This window comes from Macaca mulatta, chromosome 18, assembly GCF_049350105.2.
Source record: "Macaca mulatta isolate MMU2019108-1 chromosome 18, T2T-MMU8v2.0, whole genome shotgun sequence".
Taxonomy (NCBI): Eukaryota; Metazoa; Chordata; class Mammalia; order Primates; family Cercopithecidae; genus Macaca; species Macaca mulatta.
In genome coordinates, this window is record NC_133423.1 from 46,660,255 (window position 1) to 46,676,843 (window position 16,589).

At 42.6% G+C, this 16,589-nt stretch overlaps 1 protein-coding gene across 2 annotated transcripts in view; it reads right to left on the reverse strand.

The window, feature by feature from the left end:
- Positions 1-1,848: 1,848 nt before the first annotated feature.
- SLC14A1 (solute carrier family 14 member 1) overlaps positions 1,849-16,589 on the reverse strand; it is a 59,661-nt gene continuing 44,920 nt past the window's right edge. For both annotated transcript variants that reach the window (XM_077975541.1, XM_015121856.3), the window contains exons 5-9: positions 15,762-15,954; positions 13,307-13,454; positions 12,956-13,090; positions 4,395-4,444; positions 1,849-2,984 (exon numbers count right to left, since the gene is read on the reverse strand). In XM_077975541.1, the coding sequence (XP_077831667.1) occupies positions 2,811-2,984; positions 4,395-4,444; positions 12,956-13,090; positions 13,307-13,454; positions 15,762-15,954 (700 nt within the window). In that variant the 3' untranslated portion in view covers positions 1,849-2,810. The remainder of the gene's footprint in view (positions 2,985-4,394; positions 4,445-12,955; positions 13,091-13,306; positions 13,455-15,761; positions 15,955-16,589) is intronic.

Consider the following 16,589-nt stretch of genomic DNA (forward strand, 5'->3'; position numbering starts at 1 on the left):
CGATCTCAAAGTGTTAGGAGCATGTTCTTAACAACTGTCCTCAGTTATTCATTCTCATCCCCGAGTTGAAAGAACAATGGATAGTTGAGAGGATACCCAAGGGGATGGGCCTGTCAATCTGAAACTGAAAAGGGTTTACTCAACTATGCATCTGGTGCTATTACCAAGTGTAAGGAAGGAATAAGGATCCTAGCACATGCAACATAAGCAATACTGACTTATGCTTGTGATTGTTCATATACATGATGGCTATCAATGGCACATTATACAAAACTGAGCTGTGAGCATAATTTATTCATGTACTTGCATAGAAATTTGTTATACAGACATTAGGAAAAAGTACAAGTGCTCTCTGCAAATACTTATTTTTAGGATAATAGTAACAAAAATAGCTTGAGAAAATTAATATCATTTAAATTCGACAACGTACAATGTTCCTATTTACAGATTTGTGTGAGCACAAGAAGATCCTACACGGTAGATTTCCGTTCTGAAGATCGACTTGGGTGCATTTTAGAGGCCTCTGGTTCACTCAGCCACAGCCTAGATTCTTCACTGCTGATGATCTTTGGTTATGCTTGTTTTCTTTTTTTTTTTTTTTTTCCCCACAATTCTTCTTTCACACATTCCCTAACAAGAAAGGGTTCAGTTCAAACACTGAAAATTGAGCTTCTCCACAGCAATATCCATAAACCCATGCCAGTTGCAAATTCATAGTTTCAAAGGCTTTGGTCACAGGATTTTAAAATTGGAACAATGTTTGCTTGCTTGGTTTCCTGAGAAAAGGAAGAAGTGAGCTTCTCCCTAAAATATTTGTAGGTTTACTTCCCTATTTCTGTTTATTCATTCGGCAAGCTGTGTATTGTGCACTGAGCACTGCAAACTGGAAGTGGAAAAAATCTTCAGGATTCCGACGTTTCACTTTCCAACCTCCAAACTATTGCACCATACATACTGAAGTGGAAGGTAAATGAACAGGACTTCTTTTTAAAATTAATTAATTAATTAATTAATTATTATTTATTTTAGAGATAGGGTCTTGCTCTGTCACACAGGCTGGAGTGCAGTGACATGATCGTAGCTCACCGCAGCCTCGAACTTCTGTGTACAAGCGATTTTTCCACCTCAGCCTCCTGAGTAACTGGTGTAGATGTGTGCTGCCACACCTGGCTAATGTTATTATTTTTATTTTTTAAGAGATGGAGTCTTGATATGTTGCCCAAGCTGGTCTTGAACTCCTGGGCTCAAGAAATCCTTTTGCCTCCATCTCCCAAAGTGCTGGGATTACAGGTGTGAGCCACTGTGCCCAGTCCCTGAATGTGACTTCTGTTGCTGTCTTCAGCATGTTTGGTGACAGAGCCTTTACGGAACTGGTAACTTTTAAATTAAAGAGAGGAAAACGGGAATCCTTACCTGTTTTTTTTTTTTTTTTTTTTTTTTGAGAGACACGGTCTCACTTTGTCGCCCAGGGTGGAGTGCAGTGGTGCGATCTCAGCTCACTGCAGCCTCGGCCTCCTGGGCTCAAGCCATTTTCCCACCTCAGCCTCCCAAGTAGCTGAAACTACAGGTGCCCACTACCATGCCTGGCTAATTCTTGTATTTTTTGTAGATGTGGGGTTTCGTCATGCTGCCCAGGCTGGTCTTGAACTCCTGGGTTCAAGCGATCTGCCCGTCTGGGCTCCCCAAAGTGCTGGGATTACAGGCGTGAGCCACCACACTCAGCCCTTTATTTCTTTTTGGTGGTTCAAATGCCACTGGTTTCTGAGAGAGTGTGAGTGTGCAGAAAATAATGAGCTTTTTTAAATTAAGAAATTCAACAAGTTATAAAAATAACACCCATAAGCAATCTGACCTTTGCCTTCAGTCTTTATAAGACATCCTCAAATGATTTTAAAGAGCCCTTTGGAGGTTGGCAACAATTCTATGCATTTGTGTCATTTACAAAATCAATTTAGGGATTAAAGTAAAAATACCTAAGCTGAGTATTTCATAAATCCAGTATGTAACTTTTCTTTAATATGTAAGAACAGGTTAAGCCAGGAACTTCTCCTATTTTATCCGATTTAAAACAGATCATTTTTCATAAGGAAAAGTAATCTCTACTTAAAAAATCCTTTGCAATCTCTGAGAAAAGTTGCAATACAGAATAATTTTAATTGACAAAATTGCTTTCTTCCTCTTGCAGTCCTGTCAGTATGAAAAACCCCAACTATGTCCCATGAGAGAACGTCACACACACAAGGCATAGGGTGCAGACCATTGTTTGCAGGAAGTGGGGACCGAGCTCAGCTGTCAACTTGCCCCTCTGTGATATTGACTCTGGCTATAATGTGTAACTTGCATTGATTCAAAAAAAGCCAAACTGCTTATCACAGAATTCTAGATTAACTTCAATTTTGTGACTGTGAGTTCCATAAGGCTTAGTTGGTTTATGGGGTTTAATTTTTAATACTGTTAATGTCATCGAGCCAGCTAAACACCAACAATATCAATAAATACTAATAGTTTGTATTCACTCCCTCCTTCTGTTGGAGCACTTTGACTTTATATACATTCCAGTCTTAGTGCTGAGGCCCCATTCGGGTTTCAAATTCCATACCAGAGCACATCACCTGGATGTGGCTCTCATATGCTTGAGGATATTCCTGGAGTCGAAAGGAAAATACAAAATGAGCCTAAGAACAGATCGTAGATGCGTTCGTATGAAAGTTGATACTCATGAAAAACCGCAGTTTGCTGAGACCCTGGAAGTTAGCTGGAGCAGTCAGGCAGAAAGGCCTCGTGACCATGGCTACAGAGGGGGCTCGTTCTCACAAAGGACTTTCCACCATTCTTTTCCTGGCTTGCAGGTAGTAGATGCGGTTTTCTTCAGGATAAGTCACTTTACTGAGGGGCATCTTGTAGATGCTGGAATTTTTTGTGGTCATCATGAGGAACAATAGCGTGGCCAAACAAAAGGGCCAGGTACAAGCTGGCAATCCAATCTGGAGAAGAAGAGAAAGTCACACGCTCCTTTCAGATCCCATCTGACAGCTGAGCTACACAAAGCATCCCCCCTCTACTTGCACTCAGCCCAAGGGGATGAACCACTGGGGGCATTGCTCTGGATTCTGTGCATGCTCGTGGAGACTGAGTTTATAATCTCAGGGCATTGAGCTGTTGGAATGTTGACATCTATTCTTTAGGGCAGCCACTTATGTCTCTATCTTGTATGTATGTCTTTCTCTCCCTCTCATATATTCAGACTTCCTGCACCAGATGTGCCAAGAGGACATTTGACAAACAGATGACACTTGCAAACTGCAAATGGCCCCTGACCACTCTTCACATCCACAAGGCCTTCTCTGATTAGTCCAACCCACAGTGACCTCTCTGACCTTGACTTATGCCTGGTCTAGATCTTAGACTTGACTTGCTTTATTTCTTTCCATTCTGTCTCCCAAATAGACTCTAAGTTCCTTGAGGGTAGGTCCTCTTTGTGCTGCCCATGGAAACTCACACAATTCTGAGCGTATGCCATTGGTTAGCTCTGGCCTGATGCATGGACCTCCCTGGGGTGTGATGGAGTATAGGGGTACCCTAACCTGACTGCACATCAGAATCATCTGGGGGAGTTAAAAAAAAAACATGGATGTTCAAGCATCGTACAAGATCTACTCTATCAGAAATACCAAGGACACAAGGCCTAAGGCTCCATATTTTCCCGTCTTCCTAGCTGACTCTGGTATGCAGCTTGCCCATTTGGGTCCATGGACTGATGCCTGTGAACCTTCTTTGTTGACATGTGGAGGGTCCCGTGTGCTCTGATGTATTCTCCATCATGCATGCCTGTAATGGGACTTTGGCTTTCTACCAGAAAGATACTGTGTCTCCTTAAGGACCCTCCCAGATAAAATCTCTATGCTGTTGCCAAGAGGGCTAGATATTGCCTTGACTCCTTAGCAGCCATGACGACATCAGCATGGACTGAGCTATCAGAAACTGGCCCTGCAATGGAATATCTGGCTTTCTGTTTAAGTAAAAGGTATCCTAAAGTAAAAGGTATCACCTGCAATGGAATATCTGGCTTTCTGTTTAAGTAAAAGGTATCCTAAAGTCAACTTCTTATCACTCAGTTAGACTCTGAACTTGACAATATGTTATACAACCTAAGTTTCATTTTTTTAAACCAAGCAATCTGATATTTGTAACATACTGGGTGATTGTGGTTTGGACTAAAGTTTGCTGTGATGCTGAAAGAAAGGCCAGGGAGTTCCAGCAGAAGGTAGGGCAGTGCTTCTCACGGTCGTGGATCCTGCCACTGGATGCCAGCCCAGTGGACTTCAGGAGCATTTCCCATATAGTCGTAAGCTGGTCAATTACGCGAATGAAAAGTGAGACTAAACCACACTCACCCTAGCCATAACGTTTGCCATGCCGACTCCAAGATAGGCCGTGAACAGGGCTACAGAAAAAAAAAGGAGAGAGAGAGAAAGAACAATGCTTGGTAGATGCACTTTTAATCACAGGAAAGGCTGCCTTCCAATATAAATCACCTGGAATGCACAGTGCGCTGATTACAAGCATGAGTCTAAAGTCAGCAGTCCTGGATTCAAATCCTGGCTCCACCACTTAGGAGCTCCATGGGCTCTGTTTTAAGCCTCCATTTCCTCACCTGTACAATGGAAGTAAAAGGAATATCTCTTTCATGGTGTTGGTATGAGGATGAAAGGAAATAATGCATGTGTTTAGCACACAGTAAGTGTTCAATAAAGGTAGTTGTTTTATGGTTACTATTTTGTTGTTATTGCTAATACTTAAGGGAAAGGCCTTCTATGGAAAATAAATTTCTCTGATGTTTTATCCAAGCATAGCTGGATTAAATGAAATTATCCAAGCATAGCTGAATTAAATGAAACCTATTAATGTTTCTTGAGATAGCATCTAGGATTCTCATATTAATGAATAGGATTCAAAGCTACAAAAAATCTTAGTGCTTGCTTTGGCAGCGTATGTACTAAAAACCAAAACAAAACCATGTTTATAAAGTAAGAAGGAAAGAAAGAAGGAAAGAACTCAGAGAACAGCAGGAACTGAACACAAACTTGGGATTCCTCCCCTTGATAACATCTTCTCCAATACCATTAAAATCAATGAATAAATGTCTTATGTTTTTATTTACTTTGAGTGGCCAAAAAAATTGTAGAGTCAGTAATTTGAGTATATGGGTGACTTTCAATGTAAAACAACTAATGCAAAGATCTCAACCAGATAATTATCTATTCCTCAGTTTTGGTTGAAGAGAAGGCTCACGGAGGCTCAGGGAAGCCCTCAGGTTTCATGGGGATAGCCTGAAGAATGACCTTCATATAATGGCCACCTAGCCACTTGGGCCACCAGAGCTCACCGTTAGACACACTCACCATCTTGTCTCCATGTCTGGTGAGAAATCACATCAGCTATCTTGGTGTGTGGGGATGTGGCAGGACATGGTCGCCAGCGGTGGGGGAGCTCTGTGATCCTCATTTACTTTACCATAGACTTCTGTCCTTTTACCAATATTTTGTCTTTTTATCCTGGTGTTTCTTATTCAATAGCATATCAAATTCTTTCATGTATGAATTGTCTCACACTAGTGGGAAGGGCTGGTCTTTGGAAACAGTACTGGTTTAAAATCCCAGCTCTGCCATTTTATTTGTTGTATAACAAATCACTGAATGTCTTGGAATCTAGTTTCATCATCTGTAAAAAGGCATCTTGAAGATCTGCCTTACTGGGAGGCGATGAATCTCGAATGAGAGATTTATTTCCATAAATACAGCTGTAAATGCATCTCTTTCACCATGGGACTGCTCTGAGCAGAAGGGTGCTCACGGCTTGGCTTAGAAGGGTTTCTCTCCTCGGTTACACCAATTTCATTCATTGTTAAAGTTTAATCAATTAATTCAACAACTATTCACTGGCCCTCTGCTAAGCACTGGGGTCCTCTGTCCCTGATCTCTTGAGTGCCCCCTTTGCTACAACACCACCCCTGAGCACATGAGGCCTTATTGCCTTCTCTCTTTTTAAAATATCCATTACACTTCTAAGGCTCACTTTTGGCACGTTTACGTCTCATACTGTTATGTTGCTTTGAAGTGATCTCCAATTCAAAGTTGCTTTTCTCTCCATAGTAAAAGTGATAGATTATTTAATGGTAGGCATGTCAATTAAGACTCACCAAGTAGGACTGGGAAAGCCTTACAGTAGAGGGGCAATTCTGCACAACATCATCAGTTTGTAGGCAATGACCCTGACAACGTTCTTGGTAGCTGAGGGAAGAAAAGGCCCTTGAGTACTGAAGGGGAAACTGGATTTTAGCTCCTCCTGGATAGTGTCCCTTCCAATGGGTGAGTCCCACTGTGATAACCCAACCATTTGGAAGAGATACACAATGTGTTTACAGTCTCCACTGATAAAACAACAACATTGAGATATTCTCTGGCCATGCAGTTGCTCTGGCTTAGAGGCCAGAAAGACAGCAGTGCCAGGTTCTGTCAGAGTTTCCTGAGTCCACTTCCTTATAAAAGCCATCGGGGACTAATAAATAACAGCTCTATAATAAATGTCTGTTACTTATTTACCTTGGCTGACAGGGTTGGTCTTTTGTTTGGCAGTATCAGGGTGATGTGGACAAGCTGAAACTTGGTGTGGCATTTTACATGTGAGATTCGCTTTCCAAGGGGGGCTGGAGATCTGTCTCAAAAATCCATGCACAGAGATTTAAAAGTCTGATTGTACCCTGTGGGAGCCCAGTGGGCACTCTCACACACTGCTGGCAGCAGTGGAAACTGGTATGGCTTTTTTGGAGATAAAGTTGGCATCCATTGAAATAAAAATTGGCATTCCCTTTAACCTATCAATTTAGCTTCTTGAAAAGAAGGTGAATCTTCTTACAGAAATGCTTGTACAAAGTACACAAGGACATTTGTGCCAAAAATATTCATTGCAGAACTGTTTGTAATGGTTTCAAACTAGAAGCAATCTGAACTTTCCCCAGCAAGAGGGCACTTATCATATAAAGTGTCTACACAGTCACCATCTCCATGGCCTTGAGCAGTGGAGGTTCTATACCCTGCAGCATGGGCCCCCTTTTTCATTAAATACACCAGGAAAAATGCAGCTCCAGCCTGGGCTTCCATCTCTGCCCAGAGACTCACCCAAACAGCTGATATCCTGAGGGAAACATGAGCTCCCAGGACAGGGAAAGGGGACATCCCAGGAGAGCAGTACCATAAAAGAAGGATGACAAACTGAACAACTTACAGTTGATATATATATATATATATATATATATATATATATATATATATATATATATTTTGAGACAAAGTCTCGCTCTGTCACCCAGGCTGGAGTACAGTGGCGCGATCTCGGCTTACTGAAACCTCCACCTCCCGGTTTCAAGAGATTCTCCTGCCTCAGCCTCCTGAGTAGCTGGGACTACAGGTGTGTGCCACCACACCCAGCTAATTTTTGTATTTTTAGTAGAGATGGGGTTTCACCATGTGAGCCAGGATGGTCTCAATCTCTTGACCTTGTGATCTGCCCCCCTTGGCCTCCCAAAGTACTGGGATTACAGGTGTGAGCCACCGCTCCCAGCCAATAAAATTTAATTAATAACCCAGAAATGAAGAACTCAATGAATGATGTGATCAGCACAATGGACAGAGCCAAAGAATGATCAGGCCAATGAACTGAACTGAAGGGCCTCATGAAAAGATAAAGAGATGGAAAATATTAAGAAAAAGTCAAGAGTTATGAAAAAATAGCATAAAGTATTACGCTGAAATACTAGAAATCACAGAAGGAGAGGGGAAAAATGGAAAAGATTTGACAAAGTGAAAAATGATGATGTTCCTAGAATTAAAGGAAGAGATGAGGGCTCACATTGAGAGGATTTGAGTACCTAGTAGGAAAAAAAAAAAAAAAAAAAAAGCTACATCTAGACAGATAATAGTGAAATAAAACCATATATATATCTCATATGCAAAGAGAAAATTCAGAGAGTCCAGAGAGGAAAAATAAAATCAACTTTAACAAGAATTAGTTTCTTTTCAGACACCTTAATAGCAATTTTGGGTATAAGAAGACAATGGAGTAGTCTTTGAAGACAATTTTCAAAATATTGAGAAAAAAATGTTAAATCTTGAGTTTGTAGCCAGCTAAACTAAAATTTAAATGAAGGTGAAATGAAGATGTTCTCCAGCATACAAGGTCTCTTTGCAGACCCTCTTTAAAGAAAACAAAACTCTCTTTGCAAACCATCTCTGAAGAAGTAATCCAGCAGTAATCCCAGCACTTTGGGAGGCCGAGGTAGGCGGATCACTTGAGGTCAGGAGTTCGAAACCAGCCTGGCCAATATTGCAAAAACCTGTCACTACAAAAAATACAAAAAATCAGCTGGGCATGGTGGCGCATGTCTGTAATCCCAACTACTTCGGAGTCTGAGGCATAGGAATCGTTTGAACCCAGGAAGTGGGGCTGCAGTGAGCTGAGATTGTGCCACTGCACTCCAGTCTGGGAACAGAGTGAGACTTTTTTCTTAAAAAAAAAAAAAAGTACAGAAGGTTAATATGAACTAAGTCAGAGTGAATAAGCAGTTAATAAAGTTTACAGTTGCCTAAATAAGCAAGTACCCAAAACAAAAACTTACACTTAACAACGAATCCAAAATAAAAATTCTATACAGTATCAATGGTTTTACTAGTTGTTAGGGGTGGGCCTTCTCAGAGGAAGTAAAGGCAGGTTCATGTATCAGTCATATTTGGGGAGAAGATACAGGTGTTAATAAACTTAAGAAATTGACAGGAGAAAATAAACAAGCTTGATTCTTAATAAGTTATGCAAAGCCACCAGAAAAACTTTTTTCCAGACTTTTAAATAGCGCTTACCGAGTCCTAGACACTATTTGTTCTATGAGTTTCGGACATGCATTAACTAATTTAATCATCAGAACAATTGTATGAATTAAATATGGTAACTTCCATTTTCTAAGATGGGGAAACTGAGGCATAGAAAAGCAGATTACTTATAATTTGCTTACATTCATAAGCAAATATGCTAGTAAGTAGCAGAGCTGCTGGAATTGAATCCAGGCTGTCTGGCACCAGAGTCTGAGCTCCATAACCAGCTCAGTAGACTGCCTCAACCATTATGCTACACCAGTGGAAAAAAAAGAGTATCTATCCAAAGGAAGGTGAGTGTGGTAGGAAGAATAATGGTCTCCAAAGATGTCCACATTTTAAACCTCAGAACTTGAGAATATGTGACCTCACATGGCAAAAGGGAATTAGTAGCAGCTGTGATTAAGTTAAAGACCTTGAGATGGAGAGAGTTTCCTAGACTACTGAATGGACCCAGTGAAATCACAAGGGTCCTTATGAGAAGCGGGCAAAAAAGCCCTCTCTGGGGAGTAAAATGGAGTATTTCCACTTCCTGGTTCAGACATTTCTATACAGATTACATTTTTGTTTTGTTTTATACAATAAACCTGTGCTGCTTCTATAATTGAGAAAATATCAAAGATATTCCCACTTTGGGGAAACACATGTCGAGAGCTTTGGCTTCATCCTTCTCCATGGTCTGTCAAAACCTCATCACCAGCCGGGCTCGGTGGCTCACGCCTGTAATCCCAGCACTTTGGGAGGCCAAGGCAGGCAGATCATGAGGTCAGGAGTTCAAGACCAGCCTGGTGAAACCCCATCTCTACTAAAAATACAAAAAAATTTAACTAGGCATGGTGGTGCGTGCCTGTAATCCCAGCTACTTGGGAGGCTGAGGCAGGAGAATTGCTTGAACCAGGACCCGGGAGGCAGAGGTTGCAGTGAGCTGAGATCATGCCATTGCATGCCAGCCTGGGCTACAGAGCAAGAATCCATCTCAAACAACAACAACAACAACATAAAACAAAAAAAAACTCAGCACCCACCACGTGCGGTGGCTCACGCCTGTAATCCCAGCACTTTGGGAGGCCGAGGTGGACAAATCACGAGGTCAGAAGATCGAGATCAGCCTGGCCAACATGGTGAAACCCCATCTCTACCAAAAATACAAAAATTAGCTGGGCATAGTGGTGCGTGCCTATAAGCCCAGCTACTTGGGAGGCTGAGACAGGAGAATCGCTTGAACTAGGGTGTTGGAGGTTGCAGTGGGCCAAGATTGTGCCACTGCATTCCAGCCTGGTGACAGAGCGAGACTGTGTCTAAAAAAAAAAAAAAAAAAACCACAAAAAACAAAACAAGACAACAAAAATAAAAACAAAAACAATGGAAAAACAAAAACCTCATTGCCATCTCCTGTGCTCTCAAAATGCCTTCTCCTTGATCTTGAAGGACATGCTCAGGCTGTCCTTCCCTGCACCACCCTTTCCACCAAACAGAATTCCTCCTCTTATTTTCTAGCATTTATGGAAAAGCCCCCTTCTCCAGGAGGCACTTGGTGATAATTCTGAATGGAAATGGGCCCCTGGAGAATCCTGTACTGTGGACTTCTCCTTCTTCTTCCACAAAGATTGCACGGTCCTCTTGGGCTCCCTCTCTTGCCTGGCTTCTGCCCTCTACTGTAACACTCTGTGTGCAGGAACTGCATGGATCCTAAAGCTCCTAAACTCCTTGCTCTTCCTGGTACTGTCTTAATTGTATCATGTGTGTTTAATACATATTTATGGCTACTGCCTCCAGAAAAGTAAAGGTATGCATCCCAAATAAAGGTTTGAAACCCCTAACCAATCTCAGAGTAAAGCTGAAAGGTTGTAGGGTAAACATTCGAACCCAGCTGAACTCAGGTGGAAACCCCTAACCATTCTCAGAATAAAGCTGAAAGGTTGTAGGATAAACATTTGAACCCAGCTGAACTCAGGTGGAAACTCCTAACCAATCTCAGAATAAAGCTGAAAGGTTGTAAGATAAACATTCTAACACAGCTGAACTCAGGTGGCTACAGCACCTGTCTGTAACCCTCTCCTTTATCCTAAGCTCGTGAACAAATTTGGAGAAAGAGCACAACATTTCAACAGAACTGTTAGGTTAAACAGCTGAGTAATAGTAAATAACTTGACAAAAATGACGTCTACATGGCTACACCCAGCAACCTGAGTTATGTATATACTCTTGCTATAGCATCACATCAAAATGGAATGGGTCTTTAGAAACCCTTGGTACCATCCCATTTTCTAGTGCAGAAATCTATTCTAAACCCTGCCTTATACGTGGCCCACCGTTTTCATAATGGTTTAAATATTTTGGCTTGATTAATCTGGTGATAAACTGACTCTAGACATATATTTCCACTAGATCAGAAATAATTTCTCCACATTACACTGTCCCGCCTCCTTTTTGTTCCCAAGTGAATCTCATTCTCTCCACTCTAGAACATTATCTTAAATGCTTACACTTTGATTGCATTAGGGATGCCAGAGGCTATGGGTGAATGAGCTGCCACTCACAATCCACCTGGGACTTCTATTAGCTTTTCAGATTCAAATCACATGCAATCTGTTTTCACCTAAGAGGTTGCCATGAGGGCCTGAATGCTACAAAAGGGAAGCAGAGGAGTGTGGTGGGATAACTCTGGAAGTGGATGGTAAGTGTGGGTTCTGGGTGTGGATTTACCCATCACTGTCGAGATTCCCTGCGGCACATTCCTTAGTCTCTCTGGCCTCAGGACCCCAACAGTAAAGTAAGAAGGATGGAGTGGAGGTCTCAGGGTGCCTTCTTCCTCTGACAGGCTGAGTCTGGCTAGAACACTGGGAGTCAGAAAGGATTAATACAGCAGTTCTTGAAATGTGGTCTCGAGAGCAACAGCATTAGTGCCTCCTGAGAACTTGTTAGAAGTGGAAATTCTGCCGGAGTGGTGGCTCACTCCTGTAATCCCATCACTTTGGAAGGTGGAGGTGGGAGGATTGCTTGAGCCTAGGAATTCGGGATCAGCCTGGGCAACATAGGGAGACCCGGTCTCTGTAAAAAACAAAAAATTAACCAGGCGTGGTGGCATGCCTGTGGTCCTAGCGACTTTATTTGGGAGGCTGAGGCTGCAGTGAGCTGTGTTCACACCACTGCACTCCAGCCTGGGCAACATAATGAGACCCGTTTTTGTTTTTGAGATGAAGTTTTGCTCTGTTGCCCAGGCTGAAGTGCAGTGGCACTATCTTGGCTCAGAATGAGACTGTTTTTCAGAAAAATTAAAAAAAAAAATCTTTCCCCCACCTCTAAACGAATCAGACTGGGGGGGGGGGCGCAGCGATTTGTGTTTTGACAAGTCTTTCAGGTGATTCTGATGCATTCTCAAGTCTTAGAATGGCTGGGTTACTGTGACGCTCAAAGGGGTAAATGTCATCAACCCTGATTCACCAGGGGACATTGCTTTGTATTTAGCTGGAGTTATTTCCCTTTAGTTTCTTGGGTCAAACAACTAGTTTGAAGAACGTAGGACAAGTCAGTTGAAAGCAAAAGTAGTGTCAGCTGTGGTCCCTGCCATCCCCAGTGGGAGGCATGGCAGATCCTCACAGCCAGAAGCAGCGAGTGGCACGACGCTGGGAGCTACTTGGTGGCCAAGGCCAAGTGTCAGCATAAGCAGGAGAGCCCATGAGCACGGGGGAGCTTTGAGAAGGCATGTGTGGCATGCATCAGGGAAGGGCTGGTGTATCTCTAGGGATAAAGCTGAAGAATAACTGGGATTTTTTTTCTATCCTCCCAAACATCCATATTTTAGGATGTTAATATGACTCAATAGGCTCCTGCCTTCACAGTCATCAGAGGTAGGCAGAGGTGACTTTAATGCTCTCAGGGGACGTCACTTGTCCTGTTCACACATTTAGCAAGTGGGCTCAAGCCAGAACCCTGGCCCTGATTTTTCACGCAGTCCGTTTTTACTGCTTGTCCTTGATTGAGATCCTGTAGTCATGGGCAGCCCTCCCCCAGGGGTGTGGGAGACTCACCACAGCCAAGAGCCAGGAGGTGGGTTTGCCAGGTGAGCGCCACGAACATTCCTCCCATTGCAATGCAGGCCAGAGAGCTGTTGAAACCCCAGAGTCCAAAGTAGATGTCCTCAAATGGGGCTGAAAGACTGAGTCCTGTTAACAAGACAGGAGGGGTCAGAGCTCAGGACTAAAGGCAGGATGTTTGGAAGGAGACTGAGGGTGGGATTGAAGGTTAGCAGCAAGCATCCCAGGAATTCCCATTGGTCCCTAGGAAGCCATGATCTCAAAGATCTGGAGCACAGAAGATGCCTGAGGCAATGCACGGGATGGAGGAGGTGCTCAATATTTGGTAAGGGCTCTTGTGCTCACCTGCTGCTGTGCCCAGCAATGATCCGATTGCAGCATGCAGGCACATGAGTGGGGAGGAGAGTAGGATGGCTCCCAGGAAAATGCCCCCTGTCCATGGATTATCACAGCCATATATCTGACCAACTCCCACTGGTATAGATTTCAATAACTGCAAAAGAAATTTTTAAAAAAAATGCCACCGAAACAACTGAACAGAAACCCACAGGACACCCACAAACTCCTACAATATAATTTTACACTGGATATACCTTATCTCTTTCAAGAACAGTGTTACTACCTTTTAAAATTCCCTCTCCTTGATTACAGAAAAATCCCAGTCATTCTTCAGCTTTATCCCCAGAGACACACCAGCCCTTCCCTGGTGCATGCCACACATGCCTTCTCAAAGTTCCCCCTGTGCTCACGGGCTCTCCTGCTTGCACTGACACTTGGCCTGGGTCACTGATAAGGTCTCAGTGTGGTGCCACTCACTGCTCCCGGCTGTGAGGCTCTGCCATGCTCCCAGTGGGGATGGCAGGAACCACAGCTGACCCTTCTTTTGCTTTCAAATGTCCGTCAGTGCTGAGGGTGATCTAATCTATCCGTGCATCCCGTTGTTCAATAGAGAGATTATTATCACCATACAATTTGGATGCTTATGCTAAAGCCAGAGACCCAATACCAGGTTATCTTATCCACAATTTAGAAGCAATTATTAGCAAGTTTGTGAATTTTCTTTTCTGTCATTAAGTGGAACATGTATTCATTTAAACCAAGATATCTTTAGCTTATTCTAGTTACGAACAACTGTCAAGCAGGTCTAAAAACACAAAAATACATGGAAATGTCACAATTCTGCTTTCTGGCTGAGGCCTGAATTTAGTTATTCTGTTCACAGAATTGCAGTTCTCAGGAGTGAACAAGGTTTGACTGAACCTAACAAATGATCATTCTTTACAGCTGAACTTCTGGTTGGGCACCAGACCATAGTGTGAGTTTGACTCTACCCTAACATGGACTCAATTCTTCTAGCCCATGCTGGGTCTTCATGTCTAAACATTTTGGTATTTCTAGACCAGGGAACTTGGCAAAGACAGGATACCCTTTTTATTTTTATTTTTTTTTCCGGATTTGACTGCAGAACTCTGTCTCAGGTAGCCATAGGGTTGGGGTTGGTGCTGATGATGGACTGGTCATTCGGAGTGAGGAGAAGGACAAAGCTTCTCCTGCCCCAGATCAGCACTGTGTAGGAGAACTTTCTGAGATGATGGAATAGTCTGTGTCTGTGATGTTTAACACAGTGGGTCCTAGCCACATGTGGCTATCAACCACTTGAGATGTAGCTAGAGAGGTTGAGGAACTCAGTTTTTAACAATACTACATCTAAATTGATACAGCCACGTGGGGCTAGTGGCTCCTGTATTCGTGCAGTTCTAGATAGATTAATGCTATTTTATACTGTTATTTTTCGTGGGTAGTTCTAATGAATCTTTGATTTTTCCTTCTGAATTATTTCCAGGTGCTTCATTTAATTTTCTGGCAAGAAGCTAAAGAGAAGGTGACTTGAGCTCCTCATGTGTTTTGATCACTCAACAAAGAAGACAGAAAAGGGCGTTTCATAACCTGACAGTGGGAGAGCACATTAAAAAGGTAATGTGCTTTGGTTTTTTTGTTTGTTTTTTTGGTTTTCTTCTAATTTCAGGTATTCTCTTGTTCTTGATAGTCCAGAAACCTTAAACATATTTATTACACACCAACAGGAAGAGCTGGAATTTGATTTGGGTTAGCCAGGTTTTAAAAAGTACGAGATCTCTTTATGGTCATCTTTAAAGAGATACATAGGATTCATCCGTTAATACAGAGGTTCTCAAACTCTGGCCCGCATCACAATTTGGGGAGTTTGTTAAAACAGGTTCCAGTCCCCACACTTAGAGATTATGATTTAGAGGGTCTGAGATGAAGCCTGTTTGGGTATTGAAAACTCCCCAGGTGATTCTGATGCCTACCAAAGCTTGGGAACCCTAAATTATTGTAGATGTTCTATGAGCTATGCCATAAGGAAAAGCAGAATAGAGAGGTTCTGTCATAAACTCTAAGCATCCAGTTTTTTGATTGGAGGGAGTAGACTGTGGAAGATTTAAAACCAGGCTGGAGGCCACATGCCCTAAGGGCTGGCTCCCATCACCCACCCCCAAGCTTACGATGGAGTGACTCCCAGGGGAACTGTACTCTGGGGTTAGCACTGTAGATGTTTAGGGGAAAAGGCAGAAAAATTAGCTTGGCTAAATAGTAATTTTTAAAAATCCCTTAGACCCTAATGTTCTGGAGTAGAACAAATGCTTTAAATGGCAAGATGAAGGCAGAAAGGCCACCATAGTCCTGAGCATCTAGGGGACTCTGACATCTGTGGACAATTGACCAGAGGCCATTGCGTATCTTGCAGAGCCAGGGGGAATGTGAGAAGCCAGTGTCTTACCTCCAGGGCACTGAGGTCAGACCAGGAGATATTTGGAGCTGTAGTTACAGGTGTGACCAATTTGCCTGGAAAGAACGGATTGTAATGTCCTGTGGCTGAAAGGTACATTGACAGCGCCATGTTGAAAGGGAGGGTGAAGACAGGGAGGTCCCATTTGCTGAGCACGGAATTCAATGCGCTTGAGAAAATTGGGCTAAAAAAAGAACAGAGCAGAAGAATGTGTATGTGACAAACCAGGCTGACACATGGAATCTCGCTATACTCTGGAGGGCCTTTATTTCACCTGCCAATAGGCCCCTTACATGTTGTGTTGGCAAATTTGCCACAGAAAGAAAACTTGGGATAAATTCTATTATAGAGGCAGTAAATACTACATAAAGTAAAAAAAAATCAACTCTCAGCTTATTTGGCTTTTGAAAAATTCTACTCTGGGGTTGCTCAGAGTGAGCTATATATTGAGATTTAAAAAATATTTTTGAAGTACTTATGACATACAAAATAAAATAATGTCTACATAGTTAAAGTCCCCTTCATCCCTCTGCTTGCTCTTATGTCACTCCCTCCCCACTAGAGGCAACTGTGATCCTGATTTGGCATATATCATTTCTTTAATATACCTATTTTTGGAAAAAAAAACAATTGTTCAAGGATGCAGGTAGTGTGAGCTGGAGGAAAAGGATCTCACAGTCGGAGGGGCAGAGTGTGCGTCCTTGAGCTGTTGATAAATTGCATGACCTAGGCAAGGTGCATCTCCTCAGGCTCTGAACCTATAAACTGGTGGGCTGGGCTGCATGGTCTCCAGGTCCCTTGTAGGTTCTCACTTGACCC